Source organism: Panthera pardus, unplaced genomic scaffold (genome assembly GCF_024362965.1).
Source record: "Panthera pardus isolate Hobbes unplaced genomic scaffold, ASM2436296v1 HiC_scaffold_24, whole genome shotgun sequence".
Lineage (NCBI taxonomy): Eukaryota > Metazoa > Chordata > Mammalia > Carnivora > Felidae > Panthera > Panthera pardus.
In genome coordinates, this window is record NW_026526810.1 from 116212431 (window position 1) to 116237638 (window position 25208).

The 25208-nt window shown below is 37.8% G+C and overlaps 1 protein-coding gene across 37 annotated transcripts in view; it reads left to right on the forward strand.

The window, feature by feature from the left end:
- Nucleotides 1–25208, forward strand: part of NRXN3 (neurexin 3) — a 1570655-nt gene that overhangs the window by 1503094 nt on the left and 42353 nt on the right. For 20 of the 37 annotated variants that reach the window (XR_008417276.1, XM_053889672.1, XM_053889666.1 and 17 more), the window contains one exon: nucleotides 8755–8842. Coding sequence is in view for 35 of the 37 variants with exons in the window: in XM_053889672.1 (XP_053745647.1) it covers nucleotides 8755–8842 (88 nt within the window). In the remaining 2 variants the exon portion in view is untranslated. The remainder of the gene's footprint in view (nucleotides 1–8754; nucleotides 8843–25208) is intronic. The other 17 variants (XR_008417277.1, XM_053889673.1, XM_019427373.2 and 14 more) reach the window with 1 other exon arrangement.

The following is a 25208-nucleotide window of genomic DNA, read 5'->3' on the forward strand; positions in this document are numbered from 1 at the left end:
GCATTACATTCCTCCTGCTTTGGGGAAGGTACATTGAAGTTTGGTTAATCTTCTGTGGTTCAATACTCCTCTTCCCTCTGTCAGGCTGCCTTGAACAACAGATAGATTAATCCCCCTTCTACCCACTCTCTTCTTCCTCCTCCCTCCCTTTTCTCTTGATCCACCCTTCCTTTTTTGAGCAGATGGAAGAAATCTTAAAACTGGAAAGAAAAGAAAAAAAAAAGATGCCACACCACATTTATTTATGTAATCCTAGAAGACCTCCAGGATAGAAAGAAAGACCCCCAATCCTTGGCACAAAATTTGGCTAAGCTTAGCTTGGTTCTTCCACTGTTAATTAAATCTTGAGTCTGCAAAGGGATTTCCTTAAAGGTTAATTCATTAGTAAAAGTTACTATACATCATGTTGTTTTTTATCCTCCTCCAGTATATGCAATGTGGAAAAGAAGAATAAGAATATGGAGGCTGTTGAGGATGAGCAGAGTTTAAAGGGAATCTGGTGGTACTATTTGGTTGGATTCCTATGTGATCTGCTCTTGTGAATGACTGTGAATAATCAGTTTTTGTTACAGTGGGTACCACTTATGGACTCACGTTAACTTTATGTTTTTGCAGCTGATGGTGTAGCAGCCTATCAGTTTTTCTAGTTTGGCCTGGCTCAAATCCAAGTAATCTGTAAGCTACATGAAGGAATTGGTCTGTCCAGCCCCCTTAGCACAGCGATTGGCACATCGTAGGCAGCTAATAAACATTTGTTGGGTGAAGACCGATTGAATAAGTAAATGTATGCATACTTAATATCCTATATCAAGAACAATTTTCTGGTTTTTGTTTTCATATTTATTTTCTTAGCTCCAGTCCAGTTAACTAAATTTGGTGATACCGAATGCCATATCTGTAGCCCAGGGCAATTCTCTTGAAAGCCGCCTCATTTCATGGAAATATGAGTCAAGTAAAATATGTACACATTCATGTCTAACTTGGCAAGTGATTATCTCCAGGAGTGGGCAGGGAGAAAAGAGGAAAGGAGTATTTTGAAAAACCACAATAGCTTGAACTTCAGAAGACAGTTTTAAAATTCACAGGGTGTTCCAATAAAGTTATGTGGGCACATAGATGTAAGGCTTGAGGGGAACTCAAAAAGCATCTTAACTAGATGGAACTTGGTCTCTTTGTCTCCATTGTTCAGAGCCCGCCTCATGGGATTCCCTGAGCTTTCACACTCGAGCATGACAAGTTCAACTCATTTGTTTCATTTTCTCATATTAGTGTCAGTTGTTTGTCTTGAAAATGTCTTGAAAATGACTATGAAGAGGATGTTCAGAATAAAAGGAGGGTATTGATAATCCCACTCCTAGGTCTTGTTTCTGTATTGGGCTTGAGTTGGAAGAATTGATAGGGTGGTGGGAGAGAGGAGGAAGGGTGAGATTATTGCTTCTAACAAGCTTGCCCAAGCTCCAGGCCTTTTTCTATCTTTGGTTCAGTCTAAAAACCATCCAGTAGTGTGTGTGTGTGTGTGTATGTACTTCAGAGTAAACCCCTTCAGAGTGGAGGATCTATAAGCATCAATCCAAAAAGGGACTATGCAATGGCAACAATTTGATAAAGCCCTAGTAGATAAATTTTAATTGTGATGGTCAAGGTTTCCAAATCTCATTAAAGTTTATAGATTTACCTAGAGTCTTTGGGTTCTTATTTAATTAAAAGTATCTCAGACATGATTTAAATAGAGAATAAATGTTCATAATGAAGCTGTATGATTCCCTCTCTCATATGAGATACTTTAAACCTCAACTTTATCACAGAATAGAAGTATAGAGGGGAAAAACTAAAACACCAAGTATTTTAAGGAATTGAATTCTTTTCAGCATGAAGCAGCTGCAGAGATGTATGGCTGTTTTCTGTGGGACTTCAGAATATTTATGGGCCTTTCTCTTTTCCTTTTTCACTGGAAGAAAGGCGATCATCATTCTTGAGTGTGTTATTTATAATTTCATAAAGCTGTTCTGTGGCAAGACTTATTTTATCTTGCGCTTAATCTCGGTCAAATAACTGTGCTTCCAAGGAACTGGGCGGAGAAAAATGATTATCCCCCCAAATGATTAGCCTCTTCTCAGTATAAGATAAAGGGCTAAAGGTTGGAATTTGAAGTCACAAATAGGCATCTGGGCAGGAAGGAGGGCACATGGCAAATCTACCTCGAGCTGTTCTGACCATGGTAGCAGACATTTTTCTCCATGCCAAATAACAGATAGCAATGAAGAATGAAGTAGAGCCACCCCTGTGCTGAGATGAGTAGACCCCTTCAGACTAAATAATTAGAAGCAGGTGATTACAAAAACAATAACTCACTGGAGGAAAATGAGAAGCCAGTTCTGTGAAGCTGAGGGAATTGGAAGGTAAATATACCTATAAATTTACCTGGTGGGTAGAGTTTTGATCTTTCTTCTGTCCCAGTTTATTCTAAGGTAATTTCAATAAACATTGGTAGAAAAAAAAAGAATACAAATGCAATAAAAAAATCTTTCAAGAAAAGAATAAAGAGGACTCCTTCCAGACAGATATTTTATTGAAAGTTATTATAATACCTATCTTTAGTTTTATGAATCCTAATACAGAACCAAGTAATTTCAACATATGGATTAAAAATATGCAATATGTATTTTTAAATGGAGTAATATGAATTATTATTTTTAATATGGGACTTGGCTAATGCACAGGGACAGAAGAACATTTTCCTGCTCTTGAGAAGGCAAAGTAAGATCTTTAATCCGCACTGTGGAGGGATGGCACAGCGAGACCCTTGCATGATGTTCTGGAACCATGTATATGAGCTTCCAAAGGAAAGGTGCCGGTTGATGCTGATGAGATGTGGGGAGGGGAAGGAGAGATGTCTGACCAGACAGGATATGAAATTCATGCTCATTATCTGAGTTTTCAAAAACAACAGGATAACTCAGGTAGCTGTTGTTCTGTCATGCTGGTACATCATTTCACCCCTGTACTACTCCTGGGTATACCAGTAGACTGTGCTTCTTCATGCCTCTGAGCCTTTGCAAAGACTGTTGATTTCATCTAGAATGCCCTTCTCCTCCACCAGCAGCTCTCCATTTTCCCTGCTTCAGGGCTTCCTGTCCCTCAGGGCTCATTACCACGCCCCCCCCCCCCCCCCCCCCCCGCCATTTGCTCTCTTAGCACCTTATGCTTACTCTTGTCAAGGCATTCAGTTTACCCTGTCAAGTTTGCCTGTCTACTCGGTCCTCTCTTCAGAGACTGTGAATCCCCAGAGCAGAGGAACTATGGTTTATCTATCACTTTATCCCTCATAACAGTTACAGTGCTTAACACATAGGTGTTCAGTAAATATTTATTACAGTAATAAGTGAATGGATGAAAGATGAATAAAGCACTTTGATGATATAGTCATATAGCATAGATGGTGGATTTGGGAGTCCATCCACTATCAAACTATTTGGTTCAGAGGCGGTCACTGATCTTGTATTCTTTCTTGAGGGACTTACGTATAATGTGGATATTTGATATATGGGAACCATAATGTGTAAATATCTTAAGTTCAGCCATTGGGAATTATGAGAGCTTTAGGCAATCGTGAGGGAAAGATATGAGGATGACATAGAAGGCCCTTGATAAGCATTCCCAGCATAACTATACAAATGGAAGAACTTCTAAAGCAGTACTCTTCCCTGAAGGAGCATGGATGGTGGGCAGTTAAAAATAGCAGATGTCACTACAAATGTCCACACCCTTGGTTATTATGAGTACTAAAAGTTTTAATATGTGTTAACTGCTTAGTTGACATCTGAGTATAGCAAGTATTTAATAAGTGGTAAATGTTATTAGTAAGCATGATTCTAGAAAGTTCAAATATCTTCTCAAGAGTACTAACTTTTCCTTTTCTCTAAGGATTATGAGTAATTATGAAAAATGGTTATCATTGTAGGAAACACACACAAACTGGTAATACTACTGTATTTTATTTAAAGATAAAATTCCGTAGTTCCATTCTATTCATAATAATTACATCCTGATTCTGTATGTGTCTGCAATAGTGAAACATAATTCACCAGTCATGGGAACCAATAGTCAAAGAGTGTGCCTTTTTCCCCAAAGTTCAGAGTTAGACCCTGCATTTACTTCTATGTAGGGAAAGAGACAAGAAAATTAAAGAGCTACTAAAAGAAAGCCTTGGGTTTTCCAAGAGTAATTTTGGATCATATTGTCATTACTTTAGGAGGTGATTCTAAGTACATATGATCCCAAAACTCTGGTTTGTAATTTGGGGATTTTTTTTTAATGTCAGGGATAGGAGTAGTAAAAAAAAAATTTTTAATCCCTAAATATACTGTTCTAAATCCTGAGTCCTTTGCAAATCAAAGCTTACTGCCCCTGGCAGAGCCAGGATTTCTGAAACCACAGTGTTCTGTGGCAGGCGTGGTAGCATTGGATGCCAGGTTCTCCAGGCAAACATTGGTTACTGCGTTGGGCAATGAGGGGATTGAGATGTTTGTTATGGCTTTGGGAATTTCATTGGCAGTGGCTGTAATTGGTGATGATGGGGTCTGAGGGACCGAAAGGAAGGGGCTGACTTCACATAAAACCCACACAAATTGTCTGGACCCAGAGCCATGGGAAACAGATTATCTTCCAGTGATTTTTAAGCTCTCTTGGCATCTCTATGAGTGTATTTTTCTTTATCACTCTTCATGACAGATGCAACCAGAGGTGATGAATGAAAGTGGAGTTAATGAATTATCAGTAAGAAAGAATAGTTCTTTTTTTCAACGTTTTATTTATTTTTGGGACAGAGAGAGACGGAGCATGAACGGGGGAGGGACAGAGAGAGAGGGAGACACAGAATCGGAAACAGGCTCCAGGCTCTGAGCCAGCAGCCCAGAGCCTGACACGGGGCTCGAACTCACGGACCGTGAGATCGTGACCTGGCTGAAGTCGGACGCTTAACCGACTGCACCACCCAGGAGCCCCAGGAAAGAATGGTTCTAAAGGGGATGAATATTTGGAGATAGAATGCATAGGTGGATGGAAACTTTATTTAAACTAGGAATGGCAACTAGGCTTGGCATTGCTGTTATTGATTGATTGATTGATTGATTGACTTAGTCTTAGCTAATATTTACTTATTTTATTTAAAATTTATTTATTTTGAGAGAGGGTGTGCACACTCGTGCAGGGTAGGGCCAGAGAGAGAGGGAGAGAGAGAATCCCAAGCAGGCTCTGTGCTGTCAGTGCAGAGTCTGACGTGGGGCTCGTTCTCACTAACAATGAGATCATAACCTGAGCCAAAATCAAGAGTTAGACACTTAACCACCTGAGCCACCCAGGCACCCTGCTTCTACTTACTGAGTGTATACCATATGCCAGGAACAGAGCTTCGCTTTTAACTTGTCACTTAAATTGATGACAGGACACTATGTTTATCCCAATTTATAGATAGAAACATTGAGGCTTGGAGAAGGGAAGTAACTCAACCCCTGGTCACTGACTATAAGTGTAGGAGCTGAGAGTCACAGCTGTGCTCAGTGAAGAGTCAGTCCTGCTCACTCTGTGGTCTGCTAGACTGCCTGTCATGGACCCTCCTTGAAGTCTAGCCACTATTAATAGGAACTACTGGTAAAACGTACTTCTGTTTCTGGAGGAACATTGTATTCATCCATATTCATATAGAAGATCAGCAGAAATAAAATCTCTGGGAAGTAAGACACAGGGTCAGTTTACTGGGGATAAAGGGAGTAGAAATGTGGAAGAGTGTATGTGTGGGGTGTACATTGGTGGTTGAGCCCCATCTGGGGGACACAAGTGGAGGTGAAGATAGGGAAAGAGAGTGCTGGGGACAGTGTCACCCAAAACACGGTAGCGGGGAGAACTTGTGCAGTACTAGAGGAGGCAGGGGAAAGCTGAGGGGAAAATAGTAAATATCTTTCAACCTCAGAGTCTGGAACTCTTCCTGAAAAGAAACTCTATGTCATATCTTTGGCTCATCAAAATGGCTACAACTTTCTTATAATTGTTAAAAGTTTCCATTAATGTTTCACTAATGCCTTTTTTGGTTTCTATTGGAGTTATGCATTGCTTTCTCACATTCTGAATGACCTTAAATTTTATTGCCTGGCTTTCAGTTCTTGGGATGAGTTCACTAGATTTTCATTTAACCCACTAGCGTTCACTCAGTACTAGGAACCTACGCTAGTTATGCCACATACAGGCCATTCTGCAAGGTCCTTATAATGAAGTCACCAACAAGTATAATTGATTATACTTTTGAAGTGTGTTCTAGGCCTCTTTTTTATTACCATCCTCTGAGGAATTTTTTAAACAATCTTTTTTTTTTCCCCTAATTGCCCTCGTCCCATAAAATTTTAATACCACAGATATACTGTCTATTTGTTTAAGCACTGTGGGCTTTTTGGCAGGTCAGAAACCATTTTAATACCTGAGATCCATCCCCCCTACACACCCAAAACAATTTTTGCTTCCTTGAGGGAGGTCTTCCCTCCATGCACAACTCATGCTTTAGAACTATCAAAGAATGATTGTGACCCTTGCAAAAATGCTGTTTGCCTCTTATGATTGCCTCTGCATTTGCACAGTTGACATGTGTTCCCTTACCACTTCCCTTCCCTCAGTAACTGAAAGTGGGCCCTGTACAGGCCCACACACACCGGGAAACTCCCAAGGAGGTGTGCTCACCATCTCTGTCTCTACTGCAAAAACATGGTGGCTCTAGGACACAACTGCCAGTTTGGATTTGATGGAAGTGAAATGCACACTTCAGTACTGTCTAATTGAAAAAAAAAAGTATGTTTGAAAATCCTTTTTTCTATTTACTTGGAGGAGGAGCAGGGGTTGAAGTATCTCCCTGTCCAATGTAGAATCAAGATCAATGACATGGTTTAAGGCACCTCTCTACCACTGTCAATTAAGCGAAATCAATTACCTAGTGTGGTTTTTCTACTAATCTTTGTTGTGCCCAGTAATTCTATGCTTAGCATGTGTACTTCAAAAAGGATGTTGTCTGGAAATACTAAGCATATCGGTTGTCGTGTTCATTTCTTTGCTAGGACTGCCATAACAAAGTAGCACAGACTGAGCGGCTTAAACAACAGAAATTTATTTTCTCACAGTTGTGGAAGCTGGAAGTTCAAGGTCAAGGTGTCAGCAGGGTTGTTGTTTTTTTCTGAGAACTCTTTTCTTGGCTTATAGATGGCTGTCTTCTCCCTGTGGCTTCACACAGTCATCCCTCTGTGCATGTCTGTGTCCTAATTTCATCTTTTTATTAAGGACCCCGGTCATATTTGATTTGGCTTACCCTAATGATCTCATTTTAACACAGACCCTATCTCCAAATATTTGTCATATTCTGAGGTACTGGGGGGCTTAAAACTGCAGTGTTTTAATTTTGTAAGAGTTCAGTCCATAATTAACATCATGTAAGAAGAGGTGTAAAAGAAGTCTATGTGAGCCACAAGTACAGACTTTGACTAAGCTATATCTGTTCAAATCCTATTTCTTGCTAGCCGTGTGTCCTTTCTGAACTTCAGTTCTCCTTAAAAGTATAATAATTATATCCATCCCAAAGGATTGTTGTGAGAATTATATCTAATCAATTAATAATAACTGTAATAAATATATATACATGTCTAGCTCAGCATCTGGCTTGTAATTGCTTTTCCTCTTGAATATGGATTCAGACTTCAGTGCACTGAGAATAATAAAATCAGCAAGTCAGTTAACATTATTAATATCAAGGTGGGAAAGAAATGAGCATTTATTGAACAACTGTATATTGAGTACTCTCATGCACATAGTAGGACATAAGATCTGTAGATTAATTATTCAGTAGTATTTATTGTGCCTGCAATATGTATCAGGTACAGAAAATAGTCTTCTCATCTCCTGTATCGCAAAGGCCCTTCCTACTACCTATACATACAGTTTTCTGTATTTCTTGCAGCAGATTCCCTGGCACTGGGGAGTTTCTGCAGGATCGAATAGAAAAAAGAAAATGTTTCAAATTGAGTTACTATTGTTGCAACTACATTTTTTTCTGCTGTCCTCAGAAACAGCCCTACCTGTGTCCAGAGGCTGTCATGTGGTATTTCTCTGCTGGCCTACATTACTAATTCAGTTAATTGCAGCAATTACACGAAGAGATCGCTGCTAGCGAGAAAAGCCATTATACTGTTCCTGAACAGACTGCATTCCTCAGCATTCATTAATTATGCCAGCCTATAGATTCACAACCACCAAATCATGCACTTGAGACCACACGCCATATGCATTGAAACCCTCTCAAAGCTCGCAGTGCCTTTCCGTGCTGGCTTGCACTCGTGTATTGTCCAAAATTTGCATAGCCCTTCTCCTGCCCTTTGGATTCTCAAAATTGAAATTACAGTCAGAAATAGAGTTAGGCTGTACAATGTGACTTATGGGGATGGGATGATCTTGAGCCTCCTGGAACCACTCTGAGTCTTTCACCTCCTCATAAAACCCATACAGGTTGTCTGACCCCATAACCATTCACAGCCACACAAGAGTTTAAAATTCTTTATCCTACAGCATGCCCTCTTTAGAGAAGAGAAAGAGTAATAATGATGGAAGGCAAGACATAGTGATAAGTCTTTGATGCTTTTGTTCATGGGTTTCCTTATCTTTCTCTCTCTCTCTCTCTCTCCTCTCTCTTCCCCCACCCCATTATTTTTCCTTTGACACGCACAGCCAACATCAGATGACCTTGTTTCATCTGCTGAATGTTCAAGCGATGATGAGGACTTCGTTGAGTGTGAGCCGAGTACAGGTAGGTTAGGTCAGTCTTGTTTTGCTTGCTTTCTTTTTACATTTGCAAAAAACAATACATACATATATGTGAATATACATGTGTTTTATATATATATTATAGTGTGTTAATGTGTGTATTTCCTGTATCTATATATGTATAAGCATACATATATAAATATTCATATATAATCAAAAGCATCAAATCCCATGGAAGGAGCAGATAAGATCTCAGGGAAATTTAAAGTTATTTCCTGAAAACTAAAGAAAAAGCCATGGTGTGCCGCCTAACTTTGAGCAATCCGACACCCAGCTTAACTATGGGAACAAGAAAAGTACAGCAGCCACTGGCAGTTATGAAATTGACAGGGTGTGGGATCATGAAGATGTCTATACAGAAATAACATCAAAACACCATGAACCCAAAGTGGAACTATAAAGGTAATTTAAGCCTCGTGAATTGTTCTGAGTCTGCATGGCAAACAAAACCGGAAGCCAAAACCAAACATAAATAAATAAATAATACATACATACATACATACACACATACATACATACATACATTTTCCATGGGATTTCAACAGCAGTTAACATGGTATTATATTTATACTAATTTTGTTCATTGTGCGTTTAGAGAAATTGTGCAGTATTATAGCTTAGTAAAAACAAAATTAGTACTGAACCATGCCATGTCAATAGCTGAGATGCTTCAAAATGTATCTATTGTGCTGAAGTTGAGAGTTGGCAACTTGATGCTTCAGTGTGTTCCCCATTTGCACCCAGATACATTTTGATCTTTTTATGGTCTTTCTTTATAGTGAGCTATATATGATATAATGTCCAGCAGGCAACTGCAGTCCCTGATTATTTCCTATCAATTTTTCCAAGTCGTCTGTTTTGAGACTTGCTATAAGTTAAACATTTATATATATATAATAGAGAACAGATATCATCGAATTTCTGTGTATGTTTAATAGAGTTAAAAGCTGGAGTTGGGTCAAGATCTTATTTCTGCAAAGGCTAAGAGAAATAGAATATTCTAGTTGATTCTTTGGTTTGCTTGATTTTTTTTCTTTTCTTTAAAAAAAGAGGTGAGCCATTAAACATTTTCTTTTGCTAATTCTGGAGAAATTCAAGGTTTGTGAAAAAAAATAATATAACCAAAGAAAAAACCTTCCAATTCTTACCCCAAGATGATTTACATTTTCTCAAATTTTGTTGAAGGACTGACTGGTGTCTTGCAAGTGGCTTTGAATCCAGGAAGTTCTGTGGGTTCCAATTTTTAGCATTACATAGGGATATAATAATAGGTAGGACCTTTGCATTTTGGAGTGTGACCTGTTTCTTTGGGAGCTCAGTTGTGTAGAAGGAAAGCAACTGTGGCCTGGTGGTCAGATTTTTTTTTCCAGATTATTAGACAATAATGTACTACATGAGGCTTTAATAATACTGGAGGTTAGATACATCCAGTCTATACCAGAACTTGGACACCAAGTTTTTATTCACTCATTAATTCATGCATTCATTCATTCAATATTTCTGAGTGCTAGAGCAGGGTACAGTGTATCTCTAGAATTGAGGCCCTCCTGTTCTAATAATTTTCATAAATGAGCTCTTGGAAAGTAGAATTAGGAGCTTTGCTACCTAAATTACCTCTCCAAAATAATTCAGTTCAGCAAGTATTTTTTGAGTTAACTGTGTGTTAGGCATGTGCCCCGTCTCAGGAATTCAGATATATATATGACATGTTCCCCAATACATATGTTAAGTTAACTGATTTCATGGCCAATAGTTTCAGATATCTAGACTTTAATTTGGATTTTTCTATTTATCCTTTCTCTGGTTTTCTTGCTTTCATAGCAGAGATATCTGTATATATGCAACAATGTTGATCAAACCTTTAGATTTTAAGTCTTCTCATAAAAATTAAGACTTGACCATTCCAAAATATTACCCCTGTCTTCCCCTACTACTTCCCTGCCTCTTATGCTAAGTCATTTCCATAGCAACCTCCATAACAAAACAGAGGGGGTTTCCAGATCTGATTCATGAGTACAGCTTCCCAGGTTGTGGGTGTATATTGCCATTTGGTATTGAACTTGAACAGGCCCACACTTGAATGGCCCCAAGCTAAGTCCATTTGCTTTTTTAGTGGCTGCACAGGTGTTTCATCTGATTCAAAAGCAGAGGACAGAAATTCAATGCCAGCATTTCTTGAGTAATATAATTACATGGGGCAGGTGGGAGATAAAAGCTGTTTTTAAAACAATCTGTTGTGTTCTCTGAGGGGATGTAGGAGGGGACATATAAATAAAGTAGGTGACAGAGTGTTTACCCTGAAGGAGCTAACATGTAGCTCTAAGAGACTAATATTGATCCCTTCTGCCTGGGATTATTCAACTCATCACATTTGAAGAAGGAGCATTTCTTCTTTCTAAATTTATTTACTCCATTAAGTATTCCTGATAAGTGATTCAGATATACAGGGAAATATGTCAGAAGCATATTTAATACAGAAAGGAGGTAGATATTCCTAACTGATGTAGAGATTTTACCCTGGAGGCCTGATTAACACTGAGGAAGGTTACATAGAGATACAAAGCCCTCTTCTGCATCCCATGAGAAATATCTCCATAGCCTTCACATCTTCCCAAAACAGTGTGGGTTAAAAATCAGAAAAATGCAAGCCAGTTGTTTCTGGGGCTAGATTTGCCCTGCCTAAAGAGAAATCTTTCATTGCCCATGCAACAACAGATAATAATGGCAATATTTGGATCTCTTCGGCATATATGATTACTCTGAGATTCTGTGTGAATATTGAGATTAAAATTTTGGGTTTGAACATTCTAATTCACTGCCTCAGTTTCTCAAATTTTACTCTTTCCAGGCCTGATGTTTGATGGAAATACACTCAGTTTGGTTAATTACCCAGGCCTTGTTTTATCTTATTTAACAATTACCTTGTCTTCTCTCATTTTGTTGGCAAGTTGAGGATTTTCTAGCTGTCTCAGTTATAAGGCATTTAACTTCTACTGATTCTTTCCTGATTATTTAGGTTCACTAGAAGCTCTTATTTTTCATAAATTTGCATAATTTAGAATTTGCTCTATTCAACAACTTTTGTTTTCATTTGGGCATCAAATTTTAAATGAAATTATTTTTATTTTTCATCTTCAAATCAAAATGGATTTTAAAGCTTCTGGTTTTGAGTCAGATGTAAGCAACTGCCTTTCGTGCCCACAACTCACTTTGGCACTTAGAGATCACGCTCATTTGTGTAGCTTAGTTATATCATCTTGAGGGACCACTTAAATTTTTTTGGACTTTGGCTGATGATAGTCTAGAAACCTTTAGGTCTAATGGGTCTCAAATTTTCTCTGGATGGAATGAGTAAAAAACGAACAAACAAAAAACCCCTGCACCGTTAGAGCCACACAGAGAGTGAAAGCTCAGTTAGTATTTGACTGAATTTATATGACCCTCAACATACCTCATAATCTTACATTAAAGTTGGAGATATTTCTTACCTCTAACTTCATCTGCCTTTAAAGAGCCAAATAAAACCTGTTGAATTATTTAAAATATATGATTCCATGCAAATAAATATCACCCTAACAAAATCCACATTTCTTAAAAAAAATCCTCTACTTTTTATAATGAGTCACAGGTAAAATTACATTTTCTGAACATTTACTTTGAGAAACCAGCATTGAAACTGTGGTAGGTTCCCCTCCCTAAGGAATGTGAGGAGGAACACACACACACACACACACACACACACACACACACACACACACACACACACACAACCTCAGAGCAACCAGGCTGTAAGAGTGAGCATGTGACCTCCCTCACGACCTTGTAACCTGAGACCACCTAATCAGACTGCATGTTTGTGTGTTCCCATATATGGGAGACAAAGAAATAGAAAATGTATAAAAAACTACACCACATGGTGATTGGGGCTCAGTTCTTCCATATGAACCCAACTGAGACCAGCTGGCATGAATAAAGTTGCTTCCCAGAAAGAAAAGCCTCAGTGTCATGACCCTCTGTGGGAGAATCCTGGTACAAAAGTTTATAAAATCATAATGAAGGTATTTACATCAAATGAAAATATGCAGAAGAATATTTGAATAGCTATTTCAGGACTTAAAATTGGGGGTTAGGGTTTTAACTTTCCTAATTTGTGCACATGAATTGCATTCCCCACAAATGAAGTCAGTATCTATTTAATATCTCAGACTTTGTCTTTGCATACAAACCCTTTTTTTCCCAAGCACACTTCTGTTGATATTAAATCATGCTGTAAATTCCTGTTTCATTGTTCTCACCTCTTTGGATCCAACAGCAACAACAAAGTAGAGAAGCTGGAGAGGATTTATATGACCACTAGAAAATGGGATTTTTGATAAATGAAATTTTGGAAGTCAAATTCCACTTAACATCTTTAGTAAATTCACATCTGTGATTTAAAATGTGGGAATCAATTCTGAAACATAGAGAAATTGATGAAAGTCACTTCCTAAATGTAAAAAATATCTTCTCTCCCTTCCTGCTCCTATCCCCACTCTCTCCATCTTTAGAAATAGAAAACACTGTATTCTTAGGTGAGCGTTTATATAATTAAAAATTACCAACTTTCTGAATTTAATATATTTATGATCTCAGTATTCTAAAGTCCTGGGGCAGGGGTCACAGAGCAGAGAGAAAAATACAAAGAAATGCCTTTTACACCTGAGAAGTGGGCATGGCAACAATTAGCAACAGTATTGATTTACCCGGCCATTACACAGGGATACATTTTTCTAGTTGTCAATTAGCCAGGGGTCTTGCCTCCACTTTTGTTAAATGTCCTTTGGTCAAATCTCAAGGGACAGTACGTCCACCAGAGGGCAGACAGTAAAAGGAAGTAAAGATGAAGCAGATCCATCCATCAATAGACCTGTGCTAAACAATTTTCTTAATGGTTGGATTGAGGGAGATGTTTAAACTATTGGCAGTAATTTGAGATCACAAAATAATTACTTTTCCCAGAGTGGTTCTCAGATGTGTTTTTACTCCTCAAATCTACAGCCCTCACATTTGCATTTGGTGTTATTGCTACTTTGTTCCTCTTTGTTAGTCGCACTATAATATTCAACCCAGTGTGGGTGAAATTTAAATTTGGCAAAACACCAAGAGCATAGCCTTATTTATGTTCTCCAGGTGGAACTGGGTTCTTAATCTTTATCCGTTTGAGACGCCTCAGCATTTATAATAGGAAAATCTGGCGCTGAATTGTTAAAAGTTCACCAAATCCTTAGGTTTTTATTTGCTGAAACACCATGGAAAATGCAGCTGAAATGTTAAGACAATAATAATTTTAGATCAGAAGGATAAGAAGAAATAGAGTCTTATCTTTCAGAATCCATAGTTTAAAAAAAAACTGAATGTGCTGGTCATCGACATTAAATATGATATTTTTAATCTTATATGTGTATAGAAATACATTTTGCCATTAGTGTTTTCAGCAAGCTTGAAGAATTAGCAACTTGCACATTTTATTTGGGTTTTTATTCAATTTTAGAAATATTGTTCCACATGGAAAAATTGGCTCATGACATGATAATTCTATTTACAAATCTTGAATCACCACATGGAAAAATTTTTCTAAAATTAAATGAAATCAAGTGTATAGTAGCATAGTCAACGCATAAATAAAATGCCATAGGAATGTTTGAGCGTCACGTGTCCAGAATCCACCGTGGAGCCCAAGTCCACTTTAAAACACTTGGAATAAAAGGATAATGGGAAGTAATCTCAAAATGGTTTCACTTTTGTTAAGAAGAATGTACACAGATGTTGTTTCGTTAATTTAATTAATCATTGTTGGGTATAGACCTTAGTCACTTTTACATTTGAGTTATAATACATGTCTGGTGTACACAAAGGGAAAGAGTTATTGACATCTTTAGATCCAGGCCAAATTAGGGTAAGAATAGAAATATATAGGAAAGCCTACTAATTGGCTGGTAGGCAATTGATAGCTCAGGCATGATATACAGAAAATATGTGACTCATGGATTGACCATTATCATGGTAACAAAACAGTTATTTTTTGTAACAAAAACAGTAAATCTAATAACCAGAATGATAAAAATAAAAATTCCATTTATCTCCATTACTCAACATTTTGTGGTATGTTGACAAGGGAGGGGAATCAATGAGATCAATGTGTAAGTGTACACATTTCCATTTGAAAGTTTTGGAAATCATTTGTACAATAACTTTTAGTGACTGCTATGGGTAGCCACTAGAATAGGTGATAGGAAAACAAAAATAAGGGGCAGCTGGGTGTCTCAGTTGGTTAAGTGGCCGACTTCGGTTCAGGTCGTGATCTTGCGGTCCGTGAGTTCGAGCCCTGCATTGGGCTCTGTGCTGACAGCTCAGCTCAGAGCCTGGAGCCTGTTTCAGAATCTGTGTCTCCCTCTCTCTGACCCTCCCCCGTTCATGCTCTGTCTCTCTCTGTCTCAAAAATAAATAAACGTTAAAAAAATTTTTTTAAATAAAAAAAAATAAGACATAACACCTCTAGGAGTTCATAGTCTTTTAGGGAAGACAGATACAAAAATAAAGGGAATAAAAAGGAAAGAAGGGAAAGAAAGGGAAGAAACAGTGTGGATGATGAATGGAAATTCCTAGAATGTTATCCAAACTCAGAGGAGATGTTGCTAATTCAGCGATAGCATACCCCATCTAAGGATGGGCAAGAAAAATCATAGAAGATGATGCCAGTGACAGAATCATTTAACCCCAAAGATCATTCTTTTGTATCTTAGTTTGGGGGCACAGAATTTCAGATTCACTATGATTGAGAAATTAGTACAGTTCAGTAATAAACTTCTCTTTGAACACATGTACAGTATGGTGTAGGTCCAGGGCTTCTTAGGTAGTAGGGTAAGGATGGGCATGGCTAAGGGAGCATTCCAAGACAAACTCATGAGAACTTCCTGATTTCAAACGCCAATGCAAGTAGTTGATAACATGTGAGCTTAATGAAATCATTAAGCAAGCGTTCCCCCTGCCCCCACCAACTATCCTCCAAATTAATAAAGAGGGATTGGGTTTCTAAAGAAAGTTTTTTATGAGTTTTTCTTTGTTTTTGTTCTGCATTTTTTCTCCCATAAGTCCTAGTATATATACTGTGTGTATATATATATATATTTATATATAATATGTGTGCATACTAAATATATAGTGCCTATCCCTCCATATATATGTAGACACAGTATAAGTGATATTAGACTAATGTAAACAGAGATTAACAACAGTCCCTGCCATCAGTCATGTGTTTACACAGAAATTCACACCATCATCTTTACATCAGCCAACATAGACATGCATGATACTGTTTTAACTTGGCAAACAAAGCATGTGAACTTTTCTTTGGGTTTTATTTCCTTCTGTATCATAATTACAGTGATGACTACATAATTCAGTTATCCTTGGGAGGGGTGGAGAGAAAAAATTATACAGATATATCTATCCATATATGCACATTCCTGTGTATATATATAAATAGATATATACCTTGTATATATTTGAAAAGCATTTTCTGCTGTTTTCACCTCATCTTGTGCCGCATGAATTTTTGGTGTTCAATTTACTTTATTTTGTTTTGATTCATATTTAGTATTTTGGTCATTATGGCTATGTTAAACTCATTGCTATATTTATTAGTAATTATAATCATTTTTTTAAATACTGAGAGATATATACATATACAAAACAAACAAGGCAACAAAATCTTTTCTTGCCATCCTAATCTCTAATTTCTCCCCCTTCAGCATATCCCTCCAGTATTTATATTTATGTTCAAAACAAACCCCAGCAAATCCAAGAAAGTTGTGTACAAAAGAATGAAACATTGTGTTTTCTTCTTCTTCCTCCTATATATATTTTTTGCTTTAATTTCCTTCCTTTTCCCTTTTCATTTTTCCCCATATCTGCACAGGCCACTTGCCTTTACTCCCCACCCCCCTTAAGACCATGTAATTAATTGAAAGGAGGACAGATGAGCCAGAAAAAAACATAAAATAAAAAAAGAAAGAAAAGGAAAGGAAAGACAGACAGACATCCAGATACAACAGAGAAACACATCCCTGTCCACAAATTTCAGATGGCATAAAAAGAATTTTATTGCAGATGTAGAATATTTGTTGTATCTTTTATTTCTGGACAAGCCCAGGATCATTGTGTGGCATGCAGTGACAGTTTTGTAGCTAATCAACTAACCATGGCCTTCATCACCAATGCATGGCTGTAACGATGCCATCTTGTGTTTCATCCAAGTGACACATCCAGGCTAACCCAGCAAGTCCAGTTGTATGAATTGTGGGGGTAACTTTTGTAGTTATAATTTCACGGGTTCTCGTTTTTATTATTTCCATTGGGTCACGGCGGCCCATGAGCTGCTCTCACGACACATCTGTATGCTTTTGTTCTTGTGTTTGCTTTCCTCAACACAGCAGTCAGGCATGTGTCTCTTGTCTGGCACATCTGTCTTGCCATCTTGTCTTGGAGTCCACTGTTATGCTGTCGTTCTGTGATTCTGTTCTCTGTTTGTAACATGTGGTTTGAAATGCCCTCCCTTTATTTCTCACTCCTCTATTGTTTCTACTTTGAACCTTACCCCTAGGGAACTTCACAAAGGAGCAAAACAAATTTGCAGTCGAAATGTAAGGCTGATAACTGTGGTTTGCATCTGGAAGTCATAAGTTGCACTTTTTACCTGGCTAAGGGGGCAAAACTTATAGTGGGAAACTGCTAATGATAATAGTCAAACAACCATCCAATCAACAACAATAAGAAACCCTTGTTGATTTTTTTGACATAATTAAATGGGCTTACTGTTAAAGAGATTCCGTGTAAGAGCTGATTTTCAAAGAGTTTTTCTATTGATTATCAATCTGCTAGTTAAACCTTGTCTTCAGGAAGAGATCAACAGAAAAGTTTCTCAAAAAGTGCTAGTAAGGGAGCATCATCATCACTTCTTCTACATAGAGCAATGCTTGTTCCTGAATTGGTAAGGAAGTTTTGGAAATCTGAATGTGTTTTATAATGAAATTCACTTATTTTTATATATTTTAACCTAAAATGTAAATGTGTTTGGCAACTGGAGGGAGAAAAAAAAAAAGCTTCTTAACTCACTGGTTCTACCTCATGCATATTTTGAAGTAAGATTACCTTTTGATCTTTCAGAGTCAGATATGATATGTATTTTATATTATTTTTTAATTCATGGAAGCATTATAGAGCCAACACTTCAACTTAGACCCAAATCCTTTCTTTTCCCAAAGAACACAACATACATAATAGTTTTGTTTCTGAGAATAGACTGTGAATTTCTTGAGACAGAAGTGGAAGAAAGTGCCCAGTGACTTATTCAGGTGCTGGATTATACTTCTGATGATCCAGGAAATTTGCAGGATGACTTGGAATGATTTGGTTTTCTTGACACTAGCATGAGGAAAATGAATCTTTGTAATAGGCTCACCTCCTTATTTATAAAGGTTGAGCAAGAGAATATAAAATAGGTATACCATAGATTCATAGATTAAAGACTTTAAAAATAGTTCTAAGATTTCTAAAAATCCCTATTTCTAATCTGGACAAGAGAAAGCATTTCAAGGCAGGTGGTTTTATGAGATGTTTCAGTCATCTTAGGGTAGCTCTGTGCTGTTCTTTAGGGGAAGAGGACTGAGCACCATAAAGTAAGAACTTCTTAATAAAGACAGGAAGGGAGAGAGGGAAGAAGGAAAAGAGAGAGAGAGAGGAGGAGGAGGAAGGGAGGGGCATTCATGATGAACGAGGTAAAGCACCTTGTACATGTTAAGAAACAGCACACACACAGACACACACAGCCCTAATTTGTTGTGTCTGTAGTGTACAATATTCCCACCATGGCTAACATCAAGCCAAAAATATGACACCTCTAAACAGAGAACTACTACATGAATATATAGTATTTTCACTAAATAGATACTACAGATATCAACCATCTCAGGGGCATAGATAACAGTAAAATGTGGTAACATACCTAGGAAGTAATGAGTTTAAAGTTTTTATTACCTTTGTTTTTAACATAATGTACTTGTCTGCAATTTTATATACTTTGATTTTTGATGATGGCTGTTAAACAACCAACTTGCAAAATACCTGAAAATGTGCTAGTAATCAGCTGTCACGAGCTGGTTTGCATCCCACTGGCCCAGGTGCCATGCTGGGGGCATTCAAACACCATATTTATTTAAAATGTTTTTAAGTTATTATGAGTGGGAGACTATTAGGGCCATCTTACAATTGAGAAAATCAGCACTCAGAAACTTTGTTTTTCCAAGATTGCATTATCTGCCCATAGTGGCAGAGGTAAGATTCAAATCCAAATGTGTTTGAAAATGGATGCATTTTATTTCTACCACAGTGTGCACAGAGATCAGGATTAAACGCTTATTAAAACACTAAATTTTGGAACTATCATGTGCTCATTTGTGGAGCATTCACTAGTATTGTTTCCTGAAAACAGAGTTGCCAAATATCCTCCCTTAGTAACTGAAGATGAGCAAGATATTTCTTAGGTTTGCTAATCTTGTTTCCTGAGCTTTAGAAAAAATACAACAGGCGTGCCTGGCTCAGTCAGTTAAGCGTCCCACTCTTGGTTTCAGCTCAGGTCATGATCTTGTGGTTCTGTGAGTTAGAGCCCCACATTTGGCTTGTGCAGACAGCACAGAGCCTGCTTGGAATTCTGTCTCCCTTTCTCTCTGCCCTTCTCCTCTCTCTCTCTCTCTCTCTCTCTCTCTCTCTCTCTGTCTCTCTCTCTCTCTCTCTCTCTCTGTCACACACACACACACACACATAAAGAAATAAATAAACATTTTAAAAAGACTATAACAGATGCATTTCTTAGTGCATAATTATAATCTCCAGCATGATTCCATGAGTCAGTTGTTATGATTTTGTAACTTTTAGAACATAATGAACTTTATTTAGTTATAGTATTTGAGGCATGTTAATTAACCAAGTGCACAGTAAAATATATCATTGCCCTTTATTTCCACATTTTCTCCTAGAGTAAAGTAGTATACTGACACTTAAAACAGCATGAGAACCATTGTATTGCAGAAAATATTGAAGCTTAAAAAAGTCATTTTCCTGTTACATACTTAATCATTGCTTTGTAAAAGAGTTTGAGAGACCTGGGAATTAAAAAGGAAAAGAGTTGGATCTTATTAGTCCTTCTAATTTGATGAAAAAAATTCTCTGATTGGGTTTCCGATAGTGCAGTATTTTACTCTGATTTGATGTCAAGTTTAGTTGCCCTGTGGTCTGACTTTCAGTGACAGTATACACAATATTGAATAAAGTCCCCTTAAGTGATTTCTAGGCCTTTTCCTCTAGGTTTGCCATTGCTACATCTTTGTTCCTTCATTCAGTAAGTACTCCTTGAACACTTTAAGTAATGGTCAGGCATGGTCCTAAGTATTTTATATTTTTAAATTCTTTAATCCTCATAATAAGCCTGTGTGGGGCTATTGTTGTTGTTTTTATTTTAAAGATGAATAAACTGGGCACAGAGGAGCTAACCAAATTGTCTAAGGTCACCCAGCAAAGAAGTACAAGAAATGGGATTTGAACCCAAGCCAGCTGGCCTGCAAGTTCACACACTGCTCACTATGCTATACTCTTATTATGTAGCACTTACTCTCCGTTAACCCGATATATGACAGTGCTACCTGCTTCCTGCATAACAATGAAAGAAAGTTTGTGTATTGAGTATATTAAGTGGTTGGGTAATACTGGTTAAACAGATTAGTTACTGTGTATCTCAAAGGCTTCAAAAACATTGCTTGATTGGGGTTAGGAAATTGCTCAGTTATGATTTATCCACACAGCTGTGGTTGAAACAACTTACCTGGTTTCCTGTGAGGTGGAATGGTTCCAATATTCAGGATAAATACCATCACTTCTGTGAGGTTATCCTGTCTTGATTTGCCTATGTAACATTTTGTGCAGTGCGCTTCTCGCTCATTACTCATCAGCAGCCCTGCTTAACACATGTGATCAGACAACAGCCCCTCCAAGAACACAGGCTCTCAGTGAGAGTTCTGGTAAGATGCTGTATTTTCTTTATTTCAGAAATAATTATGTTCCTTGGAGCACAGTGCTTTCGATGTTACAGCTAATAGAAAGCAACAAAATCCACGAACATGGACCTCAGAGGACATCTTTCTTACCTTACTTAGCACCTTTTCTGTTTTAAATCCACCTGTTTATCATCTCTTTCATTTTTTTCTCATGTTCTTACAGTATGTATCTCAAACTATAAAAAACAATCAAAACCAACAACCAAAAAACCAGAACCAAACCTTTTTGGGGCCCTTACATTTTCTGAAGAAAAGAATCTTAAAAGGGGTTATTAAAAAGAAAGCATCTTTTTCAAGCTGTGCTTGCTTTTATTAGAGTCCTTTCAAGGAAACTAGAGCTTGCCCAAGCATCTGAGAGTCTCATTACAAGTGACATCCTTCCTGACCAGTTCTGAAGCCAGATTCGAAACCAGAAAATGTGTGCAGTTGAGATTGCTTGAGTAATCCTCTATTGTCCAGTGCCATGGCCGTCTTAGTTTGGAAGCCAAGAGACACCCTTTATACAAAAAGATAATGAGAGTTGGCAACATTGTATTGCTGAGTGTTCCAACTGGTCTGATCAATCACCCAGGGCAAAGGTCAGGTGAACTTTTTTTCTGTGAAGGGCCAGGGAGTAAATATCTTCGATTTTAAGAGTCTTCCCTTATCCATCATAACTATTCGTCCTTGTTGTAACACAGAGGCAGCCACTGACAATAATACATAAATGAACGAGTGTGGCTATGTTTCATTTAAACTTCATTTTTAAAAGCAGTCATCAGACCAGATATGGTAGTTTGCTAAACCCCTGATGTAAAGAAATCTGATAGGCTTCTCATAGTGTGTTTCTCACTCTCTCTCACACTCTCTCTCTCTCTCTCTCTCTCTCTCTCTCTCACACACACACACACACAATTTCCTAATGTCTATGCATATATGAATCCTTGCTCTTTTTACAGTCAATCCTAACAAATATTTGTTGAGCTCTCCACTAAGTCATGAGAACATGTAGAATACAATAGGACGTTAAGACTCATTGTTTAAGCATGTAATTATCTCAGGGGCACCTGGGTGGCTCAGTCAGTTGAGCGTCTGACTTCGGCTCAGGTCATGATCTCACAGTTTGTGGGTTTGAGCCCCGCATCAGGCTCTGTGCTGACTGCTTGCTCAGAGCCTGGAGCCTGCTTCAGATTCTGTGTCTCCTTCTCTCTCTGTCCCTCCCCTGCTCACGCTTTGTCTCGCTCTGTTTCTCAAAAATGAATAAATGAAAAAAAATTAAACATGTAATTAGATATGAAACAGGACAACAAACACACATACACTACCAGGGTCATCTTCCATCAGGTTCATGTGCACTGCATTTCTGGTAAGAGCTTTATGCTTTGCCCTCCCTTTTGCAAATCTATCTTTTGGGCTGGGCGTGGGCTGCCTTCTCCTCTGCTTCCAGCACTCTTTGGCAGAGATTCCTTGAACTCCAGCCCACATACTGTGTCACATCCCAGCAATTCTTCTCCAAACCTTGGCTGTGGGTTATTGAGCTGACAAATGTCTAAATGACTGAGATATGATATTTGCAACCTGCTGAGAACCTCTTCTTTCCCTGTACTTTTTGATTTGTAGCTTTGTAAGTTTTACGGAGAAAAGTGAGAAAAATGTTTTTGGTGATACCAGCACTGAATGGGGCAGACAAAATTGAAGGGATGCAATATATAGGATTCCTTCCTGCATCGAGAAGAAAAGCATTTATTTATGTCTTAGCCCTCTGCGTGTCGGAGGTAACAGATTATACAGTGGGGTGCAGAAAGGAGCGTCTTATGTCCTGAGGAGAATAATGTGTTCTATCCACCTGGCATCAGAATAGGTAGGAACACACTATGAAAATACAGGTTCAAAGCCATATTTAGTATGACTGTGAAAGTGACATTTGTGACTGAAGCATTTTATGCATCAGTGTTTTGGCATCTTTAACATTAGAAATCTGTGAAAAACAAATACAAAAAACTCCTGGATGAATATTAGGTAAATTGTGAAGCCAGAATCTACTGTATCCCAAACCCCCAGGGGGAACATAAGATTAACTTTTGGGAACCAGGATGTTATTAACAACATTAAGAGCTTTCTCCATTATTAGCAAGGCCCCCTGATGTGATATTGTGCCTGGAGTTGTAAGGTCCCAAAATGGCTCAGAAAGAAAACAGAAAACTAAATGAAGAGACAATGCAAGGAGACAAGAAAGATCAAGCCATTAGGAGAGGCTTTGGGGACAGGAAGTGTAGGGATGGGCTTCTAAAGCAACATCATCTGGCATTAGTGTTTTAATAAGACTCTGAGATAAAAAGGATTGTAGAAAACAGAAGTAAAACAAGGGTAAATTAAGGGCATTGATGGATGACCTGATAGGAATGTAACAAAATGAAGTCAACTTCTTCCTCTCCCATTATGTTTGCAGTAGCCTGATACTTTACTATGTGGCTGATTGGTGGGTTTAGTTTTTTGTTAGCTTGCTTGTTTATTTCTTTCTTTACTTATGCTTACGCATTACAAGCTTGCCCCATAAAGCGAAGGGGCAAACAAAGTAGCCAGGAGCCATTTGGGTAATATGAATAGGTGAAGTAGACCAAGTTTCACAGAATCATCAATAGCAAGAACTCTGATAAACTGCAGAGAGCATGGCCTCATTTAACAGCATTGAAATTGAATATATTAAAAATGTGAAAATAAAAACAGACCCTATGAAAGTCAAAGTACAACAATGACATACATAGTGTTTTTAATCCTATTTTTAAAAATTCCCTCATAAAGTTCGAGGAACATGCTCTCAGTAAGATTTCTGGTGAAGGTATCACTTGGTAACATTGAGTATCAAGTTAAACACAGCAATTCCTCTTCCAAACTCCCATAAGCTAAAGGTCTTTTCCTTATCTTTTTTCCTTTTATTATAATCTTAAAGTCTAGGGGGTGCCTTGGTGGCTCAGTCAGTTAAGCATCCAACTCTTCCTCTCGGCTCAGGTCACGATTTCATAGTTCATGAATTTGAGCCGTGCATCAGGCTCTGTGTTGACCGTGCGGAGCCTGCTTGGGATTCTCTCCCTCTTCCTCTCCCTCTCTCTCTCTCTTTCTCTTTCTCCCCTCCTTGTGCTCCCTTTCTCTCAAAATAAATAAAGTTAAAAAATAAAGTCTACATACCTCTAAGAGTATACACTTGAAGAATTAAGAGTTCATCATAATTATTTTGTTTTAGGTGACAAAACTAAAGCCTACATAGGTAAATTGATTTGCTCAAGGTTACTGAGCTGGTTTTTTGTTGGTTAGAATTAAATCCCGGGTGTCCAAAATCCATAATCCATTCTATTTTACTGATGCCGTGCCGTGTATTAAGGTTAAAAAAGCAAAAAGCTCAAAATTTTATTTTAAACTGAGATAGTATCCAACAGAAAATTCAGAGGATGTGTGAAAACTTGTTTTGTTTTGTTTTTTTCTTCTTACTGGCCATGCAGGGGTCAGCTCTACACCTCTCTATTCTGTTGGTCACTAGAGGAACCAGCTAAAAGATTTTAGACAAATGGTGAAGTAATTAGTGGGGACCAGAAGTGACTTGTGGTACAGACTAAACCAGTGCATGCACTAGTGAGAAGTTGTTCCTTCTGTCACCTTCCTCCACTGAGGACAGATGATTAGGCAAATTGGAGCTATGTTTCCAAAGCTCAAATGTAAAAACCAGGGTCAAGCCATGCCAAAACTTTTGCTCATCCATGGTGAAATGAGAAAAGTAAGGACAGTATATACAGAATTTCCACAAAGTTAAACCTACAGAACTGCCCTATATTCTGAGATTATATCTTCTAGGCTTTGATGGCTAAATCAGTCTTTTACAAAAATAATGTTTTGTCCCTGTTTGTAACATCTTTAATTAGCAAATGAAAGTTGGCAACTGATGTTAGTCCTTCCCCACAGACTTTTCTTTGTCATTTTAACTGATCTCTTTAAAAACAAATAAACCAACATCCAGGAACCAAAAAATGAGGTTTAAAGTATTATCTATACTGGCACACTAGATTTAATAGATCTTGGAGACTAAAGACCCAAGTCTAAAATTTTATTATGAGCTAGATGATCTGAAGATCAAGCCATTTATTTCACTGAGGCCCCAGGAAGTTATTCTATGCATAGGTCACTTAGATGTGAAGTATTAAGACAGTTTTGATTCCCAACCAAAGAAATAAATGAAAGGCA